This window comes from Rhinopithecus roxellana, chromosome 15 (genome assembly GCF_007565055.1).
Source record: "Rhinopithecus roxellana isolate Shanxi Qingling chromosome 15, ASM756505v1, whole genome shotgun sequence".
Classification (NCBI taxonomy): Eukaryota; Metazoa; Chordata; class Mammalia; order Primates; family Cercopithecidae; genus Rhinopithecus; species Rhinopithecus roxellana.
In genome coordinates this window covers 62,944,811-62,960,095 of record NC_044563.1, presented here as the reverse complement: position 1 = coordinate 62,960,095, position 15,285 = coordinate 62,944,811, and the positions used below count along the sequence as shown (strand labels likewise).

At 50.0% G+C, this 15,285-nt stretch overlaps 1 protein-coding gene across 1 annotated transcript in view; it reads left to right on the top strand.

The window, feature by feature from the left end:
• The first annotated feature begins 4,374 nt into the window (after positions 1–4,374).
• GLB1L3 (galactosidase beta 1 like 3) overlaps positions 4,375–15,285 on the top strand; it is a 40,140-nt gene continuing 29,229 nt past the window's right edge. Inside the window, exons 1-7 of the mRNA XM_010362047.2 lie at positions 4,375–4,618; positions 5,169–5,294; positions 5,495–5,707; positions 10,241–10,309; positions 10,843–10,938; positions 12,448–12,556; positions 12,982–13,074. Of these exons, the coding sequence (XP_010360349.1) occupies positions 4,596–4,618; positions 5,169–5,294; positions 5,495–5,707; positions 10,241–10,309; positions 10,843–10,938; positions 12,448–12,556; positions 12,982–13,074 (729 nt within the window). The 5' untranslated portion in view covers positions 4,375–4,595. The remainder of the gene's footprint in view (positions 4,619–5,168; positions 5,295–5,494; positions 5,708–10,240; positions 10,310–10,842; positions 10,939–12,447; positions 12,557–12,981; positions 13,075–15,285) is intronic.

The following is a 15,285-nucleotide window of genomic DNA, read 5'->3' as shown; positions in this document are numbered from 1 at the left end:
AAGAGCTACCTATCCTAAATATATATGCACCCAATACAGGAGCATCCAGATTCATAAAGCAAGTCTTTAGAGACCTACAAAGAGACTTAGACTCCCACACAATAATAATGGAAGACTTTAACACCCCACTGTCAACATTAGACAGATCAATGAGACAGAAAGTTAACAAGGATATCCAGGAATTGAACTCAGCTCTACACCAAGTGGATCTAACAGACATCTGCAGAACTCTCCACCTCAAATCAACAGAGTATACATTCTTCTCAGCACCACATCGCACTTATTCCAAAAGTGACCACATAGTTGGAAGTGAAGCATTCCTCAGCAAATGTAAAAGAACAGAAACTATAACAAACTGTCTCTCAGACCACAATGCAATCAAACTAGAACTCAGGATTAAGAGACTCACTCAAAATCGTGCCTGAGCGTGACTGGGGCAGGAAGGGGTGGGTGTGAGGGGGAGGAAGGCAGGGCTCCACTGTGGGGAGCCTCTTGGGACCCCTCTGGCAAGAGGCCCTTCCACGGGCTTCCACAGAAGTAAGGGCACACTGAACGTCACCTTAGCCTCCTTCATGGTTTTCCACCCCCTGACGGGTATTCAGTGACACTGTGGTTTATTAAAAGCACACAGCTCACAGATTCCCTCAATTTTGTTTTCAGAGGAAGTTCCCACATGGAACCAGCAGCTGGCAGGGATGTGCTGTGTGCGGCAGAGCACCGGAGAGCTGGGGCCTCTTCTGGCATTTTCCAGTGAGCTATGATTGGGCAACAGACTGGGACCCCAACTCTAAAGAAAGATCTTGAAAAAAAAAGTAAAACCAATTTTAAAAAAGGAAGAAGAATTTTGTTTGTTGGTTTGTTTGTTTTTTGAGACAGAGACTTGCTCTGTCAGCCAGGTTGGAGTGCAGTGGCTTGATCTCCACTCACTGCAACCTCCATCTCCTGGGCTCAACCAATTCTCCTGCCTCAGCCTCCCGAGTAGCTGGGATTACAGGCGTGTGCCACCACGCCCGCCTAATTTTTGTATTTTTAGTAGAGAACATGTTAGTAGAGAACATGTTTCACCATGTTGGCCAGGCTGGTCTCGAACTCCTGACCTCAAGCAATCCACTCACCTCAGCCTCCCAAAGTGCTGGGATTACAGGTGTGAGCCACCACACCCAGCTGAAAAAACAGAATTTTTTTTTTTTTTTTTTTTTTTTGAGAAGGAGTCTCGCTCTGTCGCCCAGGCTGGAGTGCAGTGGCCGGATCTCAGCTCACTGCAAGCTCCGCCTCCCGGGTTCATGCCATTCTCCTGCCTCAGCCTCCCAAGTAGCTGGGACTACAGGCGCCCGCCACCTCGCCCGGCTAGTTTTTTGTATTTTTTAGTAGAGACGGGGTTTCACCGTGTTAGCCAGGATGGTCTCGATCTCCTGACCTCGTGATCCACCCGTCTCGGCCTCCCAAAGTGCTGGGATTACAGGCTTGAGCCACCGCGCCCGGCAAAAAACAGAATTTTTAAGCCTTCTAATATTTGGATATAGTTTTCCATGTTCCTGTAGTTTATTTTATAGACCTGATGGTTTAGAAGCATTTCACTTTCCCTTTTGCTAGCCATGTGATTATACTTTCATGTTAAATGTGTTTGTGCGTTTTTCCTAAAGCATTTTCACCTAGGCCATCTCACTTAGTCTGAACAAGATCAGTGCTTTGCACACGGCTGCTTGCTGAGCAGAGTCCAGCGAACCCAATAGTGCAATATGAGACTGAATCTTTCCATTCTTTCCATTCCAGGGCCTTCAGATCCCAGGTGCTACCAGCCTGCTGTGTGACAGCACATGTCCCTGAAAGCCTCTGTGCTCCAGTTCCCTCACTGATAAAGGAGGGTGATACTAATGGTACCCGCTTTATGGAGCTGTGAGAGTTAAGAGACAATCGACAGAAATGTCAAACATGTAGAACTGTGCCTGGCACACAAGTGCTTGGTAAATGTCATATTCATAACACAGGAAAAAACCTGATGAAAATGAATCACTTTTGGATAAGGATTTTAATATTCTTACAGACATTCCCCATCCAGCTTTTAGCTCAATGGATCAGGTTATCTGCAAGGACAGCAGCCTCTTGCTGGGTGCCCCATGGAGACAGCGATCCTCCCTCCTCTCTTACCTTCTCAAGGGTGGCCCTTTTCCATCACCAAGGCTGCACTCACGCAGAGAGGAAGCTTTCCATCCCGACAGGATCAGGCCGATTAACTTCAATTCCTAGGGGAAAAGACTCTTGAGAACACATTTTAACCTTGGACTCTCACCTAGAGTTCTGCACGATTTTCCATTTCCTTAACTAATGAATGCATCTAGCAGACTCAGTCCCTAAAAAAGACCCATTTGAATGATAATAGCCAGAGCCGGGCAGCGGATCTGGGCTGCCCCCTGCTGAGCACCTCTTCAGCCAGGCCTGCACTTGAGCAGAGTTACCCTGTGGAGGGACAGGTGGAGGCCAGCTGCTTCACTTCCCTCTGCTGGGAGTGGCCCTGCGGGATGGGGTGCATATCCACTTCATTAGTTTTTTAACCTGTTGGAGACGATTATCAATTTACTTAAAGTTTGAATGTCTGTAAGGACAAAATTTAAAGCTAGGGTCTGAAGATCTGTAGCAGGGATGTATCTGTCATCTCCCTATCCCTCCATCTCAGCCTGTTAACTGTATCATCGTGGGTTAAATTAATTGCTAAGAGACCACGGAGTCCATTTTATAGCTCAAATGAGCAGTTTTCATTTTCTGTAGTAAACATGACGTTAAGTAAACAAAGAGTTTCTCTAACAAGGATGGCTTACAAGTAGAAGTGGCTAAATTTTCACTTTTATAAATTTTGCTGCTTTTTATTAACTATCAGTAAACCTGGAAAGATGATCTTACAAGTAGACAACAGATTTTTCATACTTTAATCTTAAAGTTACCTCTGCCTCAACTCTTTGTTCACAGCTCTCTGACACTGGAATATTAAGAGTTGATCATCTTTCCCTTTAATTTTTCACTGACAATATCAATTCCTAACCCAGATTTTTGGATCTCACGAGGGTTCTTATTTTACAGTTGTCTCATACATTTCTGTAAGAAGTTCAGCCTAAGAAGAAATCAAGAATTGTCTTTTCCGGTTCATACATAAACTCCTATAGGGTCGTCCACTACTAAAGCAATAGAAGGTGCTGCCTTCTTTTTCTAGAAGCTGGTGTTCTTAAAAGAGAGCAGTTTAGGAGCAGGAATTGTGCTTTATTAACATCAAAGCGCTGGCACAGGAAGTTTGCACACACAGTTCTGGAAGCTTCTGATGCTTTCTGCCTGCTTTGGGAAGCTATAGCTCTTTGCTTCACCATCAGTTATCGGGAACTGAAGGAAAAATTATGATTTTTTTTTTTTAAATAAATTGCACCAGGATGCTCGGTCTGCAGCCCCAGTGGCTGGTTTTCCTGTGTCTGGGATGTTGGCCTTGTAGAGTTACTTCTGTAATCTCAAGACAGACAGCTTTGTTTGATCAAAATTGTTACTTCATCTTGCACAGTTTCAAGAGTTCTACAGGTTTAATGGACACAGAAACCTGGGGGAACTTTCTTACTCTCCAGGGCTCATTCATAGAGGTTCTCAAATACTCCATCAGCAGAGGGGAGCCCCCGACCTGACCGTATCACCGACCTCATGACCTCAGTTATTCGGAGCTGCTGGTTTCACCTCCCAAGTCTTCCCGGAACCCGTGCCCTCCACTTGGGCATCGTTACTAACCACCATGAGAGGACGTCTGTTCTCATCTAGCCTCCACCCTGCAGCCGAGGAATCTCCGTAAAAAGAACACCTGGCTTAGTTTCTGCTGGAAACCGTTGAATAGTCCCCCCTGTTTCCTGGAAGGGGCTGGGCAGCCCCCCGCTGCGTCCGCAGCCCCCCGGGCCTGCCTCCTGCAGGCCCCGCTACTTTGTCACCACAGCATCCTCCGCGCTCGCACCTGCGTGAAGCTGTGCCCGGCCGCTCCCGCCGAGGGAACCGCCTCCCCAAAGCTGTGCGCTCTGATTCTCACTCGTTTACCGAGAGGTAGCAGTGTGGGGAAAGCGGAATTCTGCAGGGACTCTCCCCTGTGCTTCGCGGGCCTCGGTGGAATCCTTGTTTCAGGATCTGCTCGTCGTTTCCAGTCGTGCGCGCGGCGCGGAGGCTGCTCGGCCCAGCGCCGGGCTCTGGCTCTCTCCGCCTCGCCCACACGCCGGCCTTTCTGTGCCAGCTGGCTGGCGACCCAGGTTAGGAAGCCCAAGGTCGGGGCGTTAACCCAAGGGCCCTCCCGCTTTCCCTCCGAGGGCGGAGAGGCGTCTGCGCCCGAGCCGGCTGCGGGAACACCGGGAGCGCCGGCGGAGCTCGGCTGTCCTCGCGGTGCGGCGCCCGACGCGCATTCTTGGGACCGGGATCCGCCGTCTGCGCCTGCGAACGGGTTTCTGCCTCGGCTACACGCGCAGCGCGCAGACCTGAGCCGGCCCCGCGGAACCCGGGGCTCCGGTCCCGGCCGGAGCGCGGCGTCGGGGGCCGCGGAGAGGGCGGCAGCCGCAGGGGACCCTCGGCGCCTCGGCCTCGCCGCGATGAAGTCCCCGCCCTTCCTCAGGTGACGGATCGCCGCTGCCCCGGCGGCAGCCCAGCCCGCCCTCCCGGGCCGCCCACCACCCAGCGCGTGCCTCGGAGCCTCCCGCCCTCCCCGGGGTCTGTGGCCAGCCGGGCGCCCCAGGCGTGCGCCGCGCCAAGCCCGGTCATTGAGCCCGCGCTCCCCAGCTTTCCTCTGCAGATGCCCGTGCCACCCGCACCCTGCGGAGGGGCTGTTCACCAGATGCCAGAAAGTCAGGGTTGGGGATGCCGGCCGGGGCCCCAGCGGCTGGACGCCGTGTCCTTCCTGAACCTGGTGGGGAGTGCGCCCGCCTCCACCTCCCCAGACACCCACCCGCAGGGCCCAGCCCTGCCTGTGGGGTCTAGGACTGAAGGTCCGTCCCCGGCCTCCGTGCTGCGCTCTCCTGGCCCTGGGCCCGCCCGGAAGACCCGCCTGTGTCGCGGGCCCCTCCCTGGCTCCGGCCTCCAAAGCGCCCCCGGCACAGCTTCGCGGCCCGGGCCGCTCGGCGGGGCCAGCACCGTCCCCTTGTCACTGTTCTCCTTTCTCCTTCCAGCCCGTGCCTCTCCTGGAAGAGAGTGGTGGGCGTCTTTTTCCTGCCGTTTGTCTTATCAGCCTTTGCTCCTCGGTTTAAGCAGGAGGAGAACCTCATGCGTGGCAGAGCGCATCCGCCCCAGCCCAGGTTGGCCTGAGAGCCGCATTCCTGGGGAGGGAGGGGAGCGACCTCACCCTTCTTGGAGAAAAGAGTATCGCGACTGTGCACAGAACACGTCCTACTAACCAGAACTTCCTTTTCTTCGCTAGGGTTTCAGCCGCCCCTCCGAGCCCGCTCCCGAATTCTCTCTCCCTTTCCACTTCCTTTCCCTCGCCCGCCCCCTCCAGGTTTAACTGGTCTCATCTGACCCCTCTGGAGCTGAAGAATCGATCTGTGGGACTGGGAACTGCAAGCACAGGTCGGGGTAAGCCCCACTTCACCCTGGAGGGCCACAAGTTCCTGATCTTCGGGGGCTCCATCCACTATTTCCGGGTGCCCAGGGAGTACTGGAGGGACCGCCTGCTGAAGCTGAAGGCCTGTGGCTTCAATACTGTCACCACGTGAGTGCTGGCCCCTCACCTCCAGGATCTTGCTCCCCTACAAGTGCAGGGTAGCAAGAGCCTCCGATTTTGGGGGCCCAGCGTGAGGACTTACAAGTCGTTTCCAGCACATACATTTTATGCTTAAGCGTCCAGTGGTCACTTACGTCTCATGCTGAGCTTGCTCTATGATCAAAAACTTGGATAGGGGTTAGTGGGAGAATCTCAGGGGAGAAGGTTATTTGCTCAGGAATCTGTCTGTCTAGTGAAGGAACACCAGGAGCCCTTGGGAGCACTCAGTTTAATGACAGAAGCTTCAGGCACACTTACAGATAAATATGTACTTACAGATACATGCATGTTTTTAAAACAAACTTTTTTTTTTTTTTTTTGAGACAGGGTCTTGCTCTGTTTGTTGCTCGGGCTGGAGTGCAGTGGCCCGATCTCAGCTCATGGCAGCTTCTACTTCTCTGGCTCAGGTGATGCTCCTGCCTCAGCCTCCTGAGTAGCTGGGGCCACAGGTGCATGCCACCACACCAGGCTAGTGTTTTGAATTGTTTGTAGAGATGGAGTTTTTCGCCTTGTTGCCTGGACTGGTCTCAAACTCCTGAACTCAAGCAATTCACCCTTTAAAAGGAAACACCATGGTTGTCCTCATACCTGTATACAACTGACCAGCCACCCTGTATGACCATAGGAATGCAAAACTGCTTCAGAATCAGAGGCCCCGTCCTCCTGAGGGCCTGCCTCCACATCTTGTGGCAAGCTTACCATCACACTCACTGTAAAGGAGAAGATGCTTAGAGGGCCCTGTGCCTTATTGCAGAGCTGGTATTGAAGGGTGAATTTGAAGCTGAGAGGCAGTAAATTGACAACTGGTTCATTTAAAATGCAAAGAATTTAATCAGAAATAATCGTTGAGTTTTATTGAAAGCTGCTACTGCATCTCTTGGGGGGACAATATAGTTTTTCTTCACCTTTCTTTTGAATTGCTGAATTACGTCGACAATTTTTCTGATAGTCAGGCAGCCATATGGTACTAGTATAAACTCTGCTTGGCTCTGAGATATGCACACATTACATACACATAGATTGCTAGACTTTATTTGCTAGTGTTTTATTTCTTTTTTTTTTTTTTTTTTTTTTGAGACAGAGTCTCGCTCAGTCGCCCAGGCTGGAGTGCAGTGGCTTGATCTTGGCTCACTGCAAGCTCTGCCTCCCACGTTCACACCATTCTCCTGCTTCAGCCTCCCAAGTAGCTGGGACTGCAGGCGCCCGCCACCACGCCCGGCTAATTCTTTGTATTTTTAGTAGAGACAGGGTTTCACCGTGTTAGGCAGGATGGTCTCGATCTCCTGACCTCATGATCCGCCCGCCTCGGCCTCCCAAAGAGCTGGGATCACAGGCATGAGCCACCGCGCCCGGCCGAAAGTGTTTTATTTCAAATGTGTTTATGATTATAAGCCAAACTGATTTAAAATTTTATTTTGTTAGTATTCTTGTCCAGTTTTGAATCAATGTTATAATAAGCTCATAAAGTGAGTAAATCTTCTTTTCTTACTTATTGAAAATATTTTGCGCAAGAATTATCTTTACCCTGAAAGTTTTTTAAGATTCACCTGTAAACTCTGTGACTACTATCTTTTGTGGTTTGTGAGGTGAAGGATTTTGGGAAAACATAGCTCTTTGAATGGTTATTAACTCACGTCCTCTATTTCTTCTTGAATACATTCTGCTTTCCCCTCTTTTTTCCTTCCTTCCTTCCTTCCTTCCTTCCTTCCTTCCTTCCTTCCTTCTCTCCCTGGACTTCCGTTTCTCCCTCTCCCTCCCGTCCCGCCTTTCTTCTTTCTTTCTTTGCCTTTCTGAAGGCCTTCTTGCTTCCTTCCTTCTTCCTTCTCTCCTGAAAACTTCCTTCCCTCTCCCTCCCTCCCCTTAAACTTCCTTCTTCTCTCCCTCCTTCCTTTCCTCCTCCCCTCCCTACCTCCGTCCCTTCCTTCCTTCTCCCTCCCTCCCTCCTCCTTCCCTCCCTCCCTCCTTCCTTTCTTTCTTTCTTTGCCTTTCTCCTTTCTCTCTCTCCTTCCCTCCCTCCTTCCTTCCTTCCTTCCTTCCTTCCTTCCTTCCTTCCTTCCTTCCTTCCTTCCTTCCTTCTCTCCCTCCCTCCCTCCCTCCCTTTCTTTCTTTCTTTGCCTTTCTCCTTTCTCTCCTTCCTTCCTTCCTTCCTTCCTTCCTTCCTTCCTTCATTTCTTTCTTTCTTTCTTCTTTGTTTTTTTGTTTCTTCTAATGGACTCTCACTCTGTCACCCAGGCTGGAGTGCAGTGGTGCAATCTCTGCTCGCTGCAACCTCTGCCTCCTGGGTTCAAGGGATTCTCCTGCCTCAGCCTCCTGAGTAGCTGGGATTACGGTGTCCACCACCACGCCCGGCTACTTTTTGTATTTATAGCAGAGATGGGGTTTCACCATATTGTTCAGGCTGGTCTCAAACTCCTGACCTCAGGTGATCCACCTGCCTCGACCTCCTAAAGTGCTGGGATTACAGGCATGAGCCACTGCGCCCAGGCTTCTTTCTTCTTTTGAACTCACTGGGACTTAACAAATTTTTCCTTTCTTTCCTGTACTCACTTGGAAGTCACGTACATCACATTGTGTATTTTGGCTGTTTTTTTCTTTTTCCTTAATCTTATCTATTTCTATTTAGTCTTTTCAAATAGCTAGCTTGTAGCTTTGTTAATACTCTCTGTATATTTCGGATTTCTATTTCACAGTTTCTGAGTTAAATGTAATTTCCTTTTCTCTACTTTATTAAATTTAGTACCTTCTCTTCTCTGTCCTCCTCGGTATCCTCCTCCTCCTCCTCCTTTTTCCCTGAGTTAATATTTAACTTCTTTTACTTCCAGTCTTTTGTGTTTTCTAATATATTCATTCAAAGATATGAATGTTTATCTGAGTGTTGCTTTGGTTACATAGCCCACATATTTTGCTATATAGTGCTTTGAATTTATTTATTTTCAAATATTTCCTAAGTTTTGATATTGTTTCCATTAGCTATTTGGGAATATGCTTTCTGTTTTATTTATTTATTTATTTTAATTTTTACTATTGTTAACTGTGATTTTAAAATTTATTTGCATTTGTCTTGGGATCATGGACTATGTGATATAGATTTTTGGAATTTGCTGAGATTTACTTTGTGACATAGTACATGCAACTGTTTCATGCATTTTAAATTTTGGTCTTTTAAGTTTTACATTCTTTTTTCATACTTAGTTCTACAGATACACTGTTTTTTTTTTTTTCTGAGACGGAGTCTTGCTCTGTCGCCCAGGCTGGAGTGCAGTGTCCGGATCTCAGCTCACTGCAAGCTCCGCCTCCCGGGTTCACGCCATTCTCCTGCCTCAGCCTCCCGTGTAGCTGGGACTACAGGCGCCGCCACCTCGCCCGGCTAGTTTTTTGTATTTTTAGTAGAGACGGGGTTTCACCGTGTTAGCCAGGATGGTCTCGATCTCCTGACCTCGTGATCCGCCCGTCTCGGCCTCCCAAAGTGCTGGGATTACAGGCTTGAGCCACCGCGCCCGGCCCAGATTCACTTTTTAAGGGAACGTAAATGCTCCATCTGTTGGCTACTGGGTTCTCCTTCCTTATTAGATGCGGCTTGTTAATTATGCAGTTCAAATCTATATCCTTACAAGTTTTTTTTTTCTGCTTATTTTCTTTGTTTCTTAGAGGGGTACTTTAAATCTTTTCGCTGTGATGGTAACTGATGTATCCATGTCCTCTCTAATTCAGTCAGCTTCTCCTTTACTTACAACAAGCTATGTTGTAACTGACGACATACAACAAGCTCTATTGTTGAGCTCATAGAAGGCCATGAGTAGTATGTCTTCTTGGTGGTTCATACAGTCACTTCTACAATGTATTGTCAAAAATCTCTGCGCTGCACAAAACTGTGTAATAAAAACCACAGGGCTTAGAGGAAACACGATGTTAAGGGGCATAACACTCAAACATGTTGCCAGTGGCACAAAAAAAGACAGTTGCCTGGTGAACTATGCCTAGTATACCTAATAAAATTTTTACTCATAGCCCTATGGGGGAGGGTCCTGTAGGGGCCATTCTTGCTAAGTTCTAAAGGTAGTACCCTTACTAGATTTACTGTATCTCCACTATCTTCACAGAAACTACTCATTTGTTCTTATTTTGACTAACTCATAGCAATACTATATAAGGCAGATGTAGACATTTTTGTTTTTGTTCTCTTCTTTAGTTTATGCTTTTAATGGGTGTTACAATAGGGCAGTGAGTGGAAGAATTTATATATAAATCCCAAGAAATCTAGCATCACAGGACAATTGGCACCTTGAACCACAATTGGATAATAGAGCAAGAAACTATAAAGATAGTCATGGTTAGTGTAACAGAGGTTTAATTTCCATTGGAAACTTCAACTTATTTCAGAATAGAGCAATGCATGGTTTTGGCCTGGATTTGGGGCAGACCTAACAATTTGGAGGAAGAAATAAGAAGATACTCATCATACTTCCCTTTCACCTCTTCCAGCTATGTTCCGTGGAACCTGCATGAGCCAGAAAGAGGCAAATTTGACTTCTCTGGGAACCTGGACCTGGAGTACGTGGTGTTGCTGCTTCTGTGACCTGGCCAGGGACAGGGGCAGAGAGGTGGCTGGTAGGGACCTGGGTCTGGAGCCCTGTTCTAGGACTGCGAGAGGACCTGCACCCGGGACCTAGATGCTCCCCAGTCATGACCTGCTGGGTCTGCAGCCTTTGGGCCCCACTTCTCCACTGCAGCCCAGAGGGGCAAAAGACCCCAGGAGCCGCCCGACTCTGCATGGGGTCCTGCTGCCTGGGCTGGGGCAGGGCGGCCCCTCTAGGCTAGCAAGGCTATTGGGTCAGGTTCACTGTTAAGACCCCTGTGCCCTGGCTGTCACCCTTCCTCCTCAGGCCCCCGATGGGGCTGTGCAGAGGCTCTGAGGCTGGGAGCAGCTCAGGCCACCGACTTAGTGTGGGAGTCCCCGCTCTTTGTGGGTGGGGCCGAGCCATCCCTTCGCCCCACTGGGCAGCTCCACCCTGTGACGTGTGTGGCCCCCACCCGGCCTCATCCTGGGCCGTCATGGGAGGGGCTGACGATGTGGACCTCCCTAGGGCCTTCGTCCTGATGGCTGCGGAGATCGGGCTGTGGGTGATTCTGCGTCCAGGCCCCTACATCTGCAGTGAGATGGACCTCGGGGGCTTGCCCAGGTAAGCGGGGCTGCAATCCCAGAGTTGTGGTTCTAACGAAGTATTTGCTTTCGTGAATTTCAATCTAGTAACAAGGAAAGTGACTTTATTCATGGAGCTGATGGGGGGTGTGCCACCCCAAGCCACACACCGCGCCTGCGTTGTCCATGTGAAGCCTGCGGTACTGGGGTAAAGAGGGTGTGCTCAGGGAGAAGTGGCCACAAGAGGCTCCCACTCTTCTTTCCCCACACAGGAGGGGCTGTGGCCCCCTCTGTCCTTCTCAAAATGCCCTGGGAAGAAAGGGCCTGGAAGGTTTAAGGCCTGCAAGGGAAGGTTCTGATGACTCTGGGCTTGTTTTGAAAACTTCTGATCTGTCGCTTATTTTGTGAGGGGAAGGCTGCCTTTCCATGCAGTGAGGCCACCCTCAGCTCCCCTCCCTTCCCTCTTGCTTTTCTTTGCCTTATTCTCTCCTCTGTGATTCTGGCCCCCAGCCCAGACTGCTGAGGGTCAGGGTGAGACTCCAAGACTGCTCTCTGCTACCCCTGTGGTGGGCAGGGCTTCCTGGGGAATCTGGGGCTCTGCCTCCGGTGAGCACCTCTGCACCTCGGAGTCAGATGAGGCCTTTGCTTTCTCTCCAGGGGCAGAGAAAGCCTGAGCTGAGGGGAGTGGAGTTTTCGGGAATCAGTGACTCCCGGCATAGCTTGACTGGAGGCCTGCCTGGCACTTCCCCAGTGACCTGGAGGTGGCAGAGTGTCATTGGCCCGTAGGCTCCTGCCCTGAGCCTGAAGCCTTAGCTCTTAGTGGAAATGTGACAGTGTGCCTAAGGAAATTTTTCTGTCCCCAAGAATTTTTTTTTTTTTTTTTTTTTTGAGATGGAGTCTTGCTCTTGTCACCCAGGCTGGAGTTCAGTGGTGTGATCTTGGCTCGCTGCAACCTCCGCCTCCCGGGTTCAAGTGATTCTCCTGCCTCAGCCTCCTGAGTAGCTGGGATTACAGGCGCCTGCCACTACACCCGGCTAATTTTTGTACTTTTAGTAGAGACAGGGGTTTCGCCATGTTGGCCAGACTGGTCTCGAACTCCCGACCTCAGGTGATCTGCCCACCTCGGCCTCCCAAAGTGCTGGGATTATAGGCATGAGCCACCAAGCCCAACTGAAAAATGTTTTCAATAAACTGAAAAAGAATGGAGAGTGTTCAACAAAAGGTAGAAGAAAAAGCTTTTTAAGACATGACTGTAACAGACTTGACAGGCCAGACCCTCAGTCGGACCAAATGGAGCTGAAGGCACTTCCCAAGTTGCAAAGTGCCTTGGAGGTGGAGGCGGGTGTTTGCTTTCAAATCCCGACAGTCAATGAGAATGGTCTGAAAGTCTCGCGAGGCACAGATCTTTCCAGGACCCCTGAGTGCTCCGGGACCACGGGTGTGAGGCAGCTGGGCAGACGTGCTGGGCGAGCTGGGGCAGCTCTGAGCCCTCTCCTCCTTCCCTCTCCCGTCCTGTCTCAGACCCTGAGCCTGCCCCTCTCTCCCTCAGCTGGCTCCTGCGAGACCCCCGGTTACTGTTGAGGACAACCAACAAGGGCTTCACTGAAGCAGTTGAGAAGTATTTTGACCACCTGATTCCCAGAGTGATTCCTCTCCAGGTAAAGCCAAATTATCTTCTGCATCTTTCTTACATGCACTTTCCTGATCGGGCAGTGGAAGGTCGTGGGACCCACATACAAGTGGTGGCATAACCCTAAGGCAGGAGGGAGGTGGGAATATGGATGGGATTGGTGTGGAAGCAGATGCATTTGTAGGTTTGAGGGCTCAAGTTTAAGTAGCTAGTGTGAGAAACAGGGAAAACTGTGGCAGTTACGTGTCTGCAACGCACTAGGGATGGTGGCTCCCACAGCAGCCAAGTGACCCAGCAGACTAACTCCAGTGCTGGAGCAGAGCACGCAGACCGCAGGGGACGTGGATCAGAGCCTGCCACACCAGCTGTGCAGCCTTTAGCAGCAAGCCCAGAGACTCCAGGCTTTTGCCCCAAATAGCCTCACTCTTTAACCCTCCTCTGCTTGTCTCTCAGTACCGCCAGGGAGGCCCTGTCATCGCGGTGCAAGTGGAGAATGAATATGGCTCATTCAATAAGGATAAAACCTACATGCCGTATCTCCACAAGGTGAGAGGGCCTTGGTTTGGCCCCATGTTTACATGCCTCCTTCCTCCATCTGTCTCTTTTCTGGCATGCTTTTCTGATTCCTGGATGCATGGGTGATCGGGCTGGGCACAGTGCATTCTGAGAATACTGGCCTGTGAACACGAGGTGCTGAGGGGTGGTGGCCCACTGCGTGGCTGAAAATTTTCATATAACTTTTGACTCCCTCAAAATGTAGTCACTAATAGCCTACTGTTGACTGGAAGCCTTACCGATAATAAACAGTTGATTAATGCAGGTTTGTATATCTATTATATACTGTATTCTTACAATAAAGTAAGCTTCAGAAAAGAAAATGTTACTAAGGAAATCATAAGTCACAGAAAATATATTGACTTCTCATTAAGCAGAAATGAATCATGGTAAAGGTCTTTATCCTCATCATCTTCATGTTAAGCAGGCTGAGGGGGAGGAAGAGGTGGAGGAGGAGGAGTTGGTTTTGCTGACTCAGGGGTGGCAGAAGAGGTGGAGGAGGTGGCAGGGGAGGCAGGGGAGTTAACTTGTATTGAAAAAATTCCGAGTATAAGTGGATCCGCACAGTTCAAACCTGTGTTGTTCAGGGTTCAACTTTAGATCAAGTTCATTTTCTCTGTGAATGCACAGCAGTCAGGACAATCACTATGTACCTAAATAACTGTATTAGAAGACAGAACGTGGCATTAAAGGGCTATTCCTTTCTGCTTCCTATCTCTGGGACCCACGGTTCTCATTAAAGCTGGGGTTGGTGAATCTTCCTCCACTGTAAATAACGCTTCAAGAATTTAGTGAGGTGACTCTCAGCTCGAAGCTTTCTGGCCTGTAAGATAAATGTCATCTCTTCTGTCCCCCTTGCTTCTTCATGGAGGGATGTCTCAGGCCAGGGAATAACTGCAGTTCTGCCTGCTGTCCTTCCTGGTGACTCAGCCCCTGCTGGCCCCTGACTTCCCACATTCAGGAAGCTGATGAGAGTTCAGTCTCAACTGAACCCCTCCTTGGGCTGCCAAGCAGGGTGCAGGGCTGCACGGTGGGCCTGAGCCGTCCTGACTCCGGCCTTGCCTCTGCAGCAGTGCCTGCACGGAGACCATCTGTCTGGAGGCTGGGAGGGGAAGAGGAGGGGTCCCCAGCTGGGCAAAGTGGGGAGGAGGGCAGGGCTGGACTTCATCCACATGCTGGCTCTCGCCCTACAGCTGTGGCTTCTGGAGTTGGACAAGGTCAGAGAGTAATTTCCCTCCCCAACTTTTCCTAGGGACTGCATGGCTGCCCTGAATCAGTTGTACTCAGCCAGCATTGTTTGTTCTTGGTTTTAAAATTTACTGGCTGGGCTCAGTGGCTCACGCATACAATCCAGTACTTTGGGAGGCTGCTGCGGGCGGATCACCTGAGGTCAGGATTTGAGACCAGCCTGGCCAATGTGGCAAAACCCTGTCTCTACTAAAAATGCAAAAATTAGCTGGGCGTAGTGGTGCATGCCTGTAATCCCAGCTACTCGGGAAGCTGAGGCGGGAAAATCACTTGAACCTGCGAGATGGAGTTTGCAGTGAGCCGAGATTGTGCCACTGGACTCCAGCCTGGGCGACAGAGTGAGACTCGTCTCAAAAAAAAAAAAAAGAAAAAGAAAAAGAAAAAAAATTACCATTCAACTCCAATCCAGGCCCAGATGTGGCTCAATGAACACAGGAGACGCACAGCCAGGCCCTGGCTATCTGGCCTCGTAACCATGGTTTTTCGGATGAGATCTCCCCATCCCTGCAGCCATGGCAGGCTTCCTTGTTCCCCTTGACAGTGTTAGGCAGCACCTGAGCTTGGTGAAGTCCCTGATGGTTCTCAGGACCCCACAGCTGCAGCCTCTCCCCTTCCAGCACAGAGTGATTCCCTAGTCTTCCTCTTCTTTCAGTGACTTAGATCCTCTTCCAGGGCATTTCCTGGTAAACTCAGCCCATTGTTCCTGGAGGCTTTGGTTATGGGGTGTCAGAACCCACACTCAACCGATTTTAGGGTCATTCCCCACAAAAATCACCAGGCTGAGACAGACAGTGATTTCCCCCAATTTACTAAGTTGCAGAAGGTTAGACTGAATTCAAACCCTTGTCCAGCTCACATCTCACCCAACTGAACCATGCTGTGTTTAGTTTCCAATTTCCTCGTGTAGTCATCCCTTGGCATCCATGGAGGATTGATTCCAGGGCCCCCAGGGAC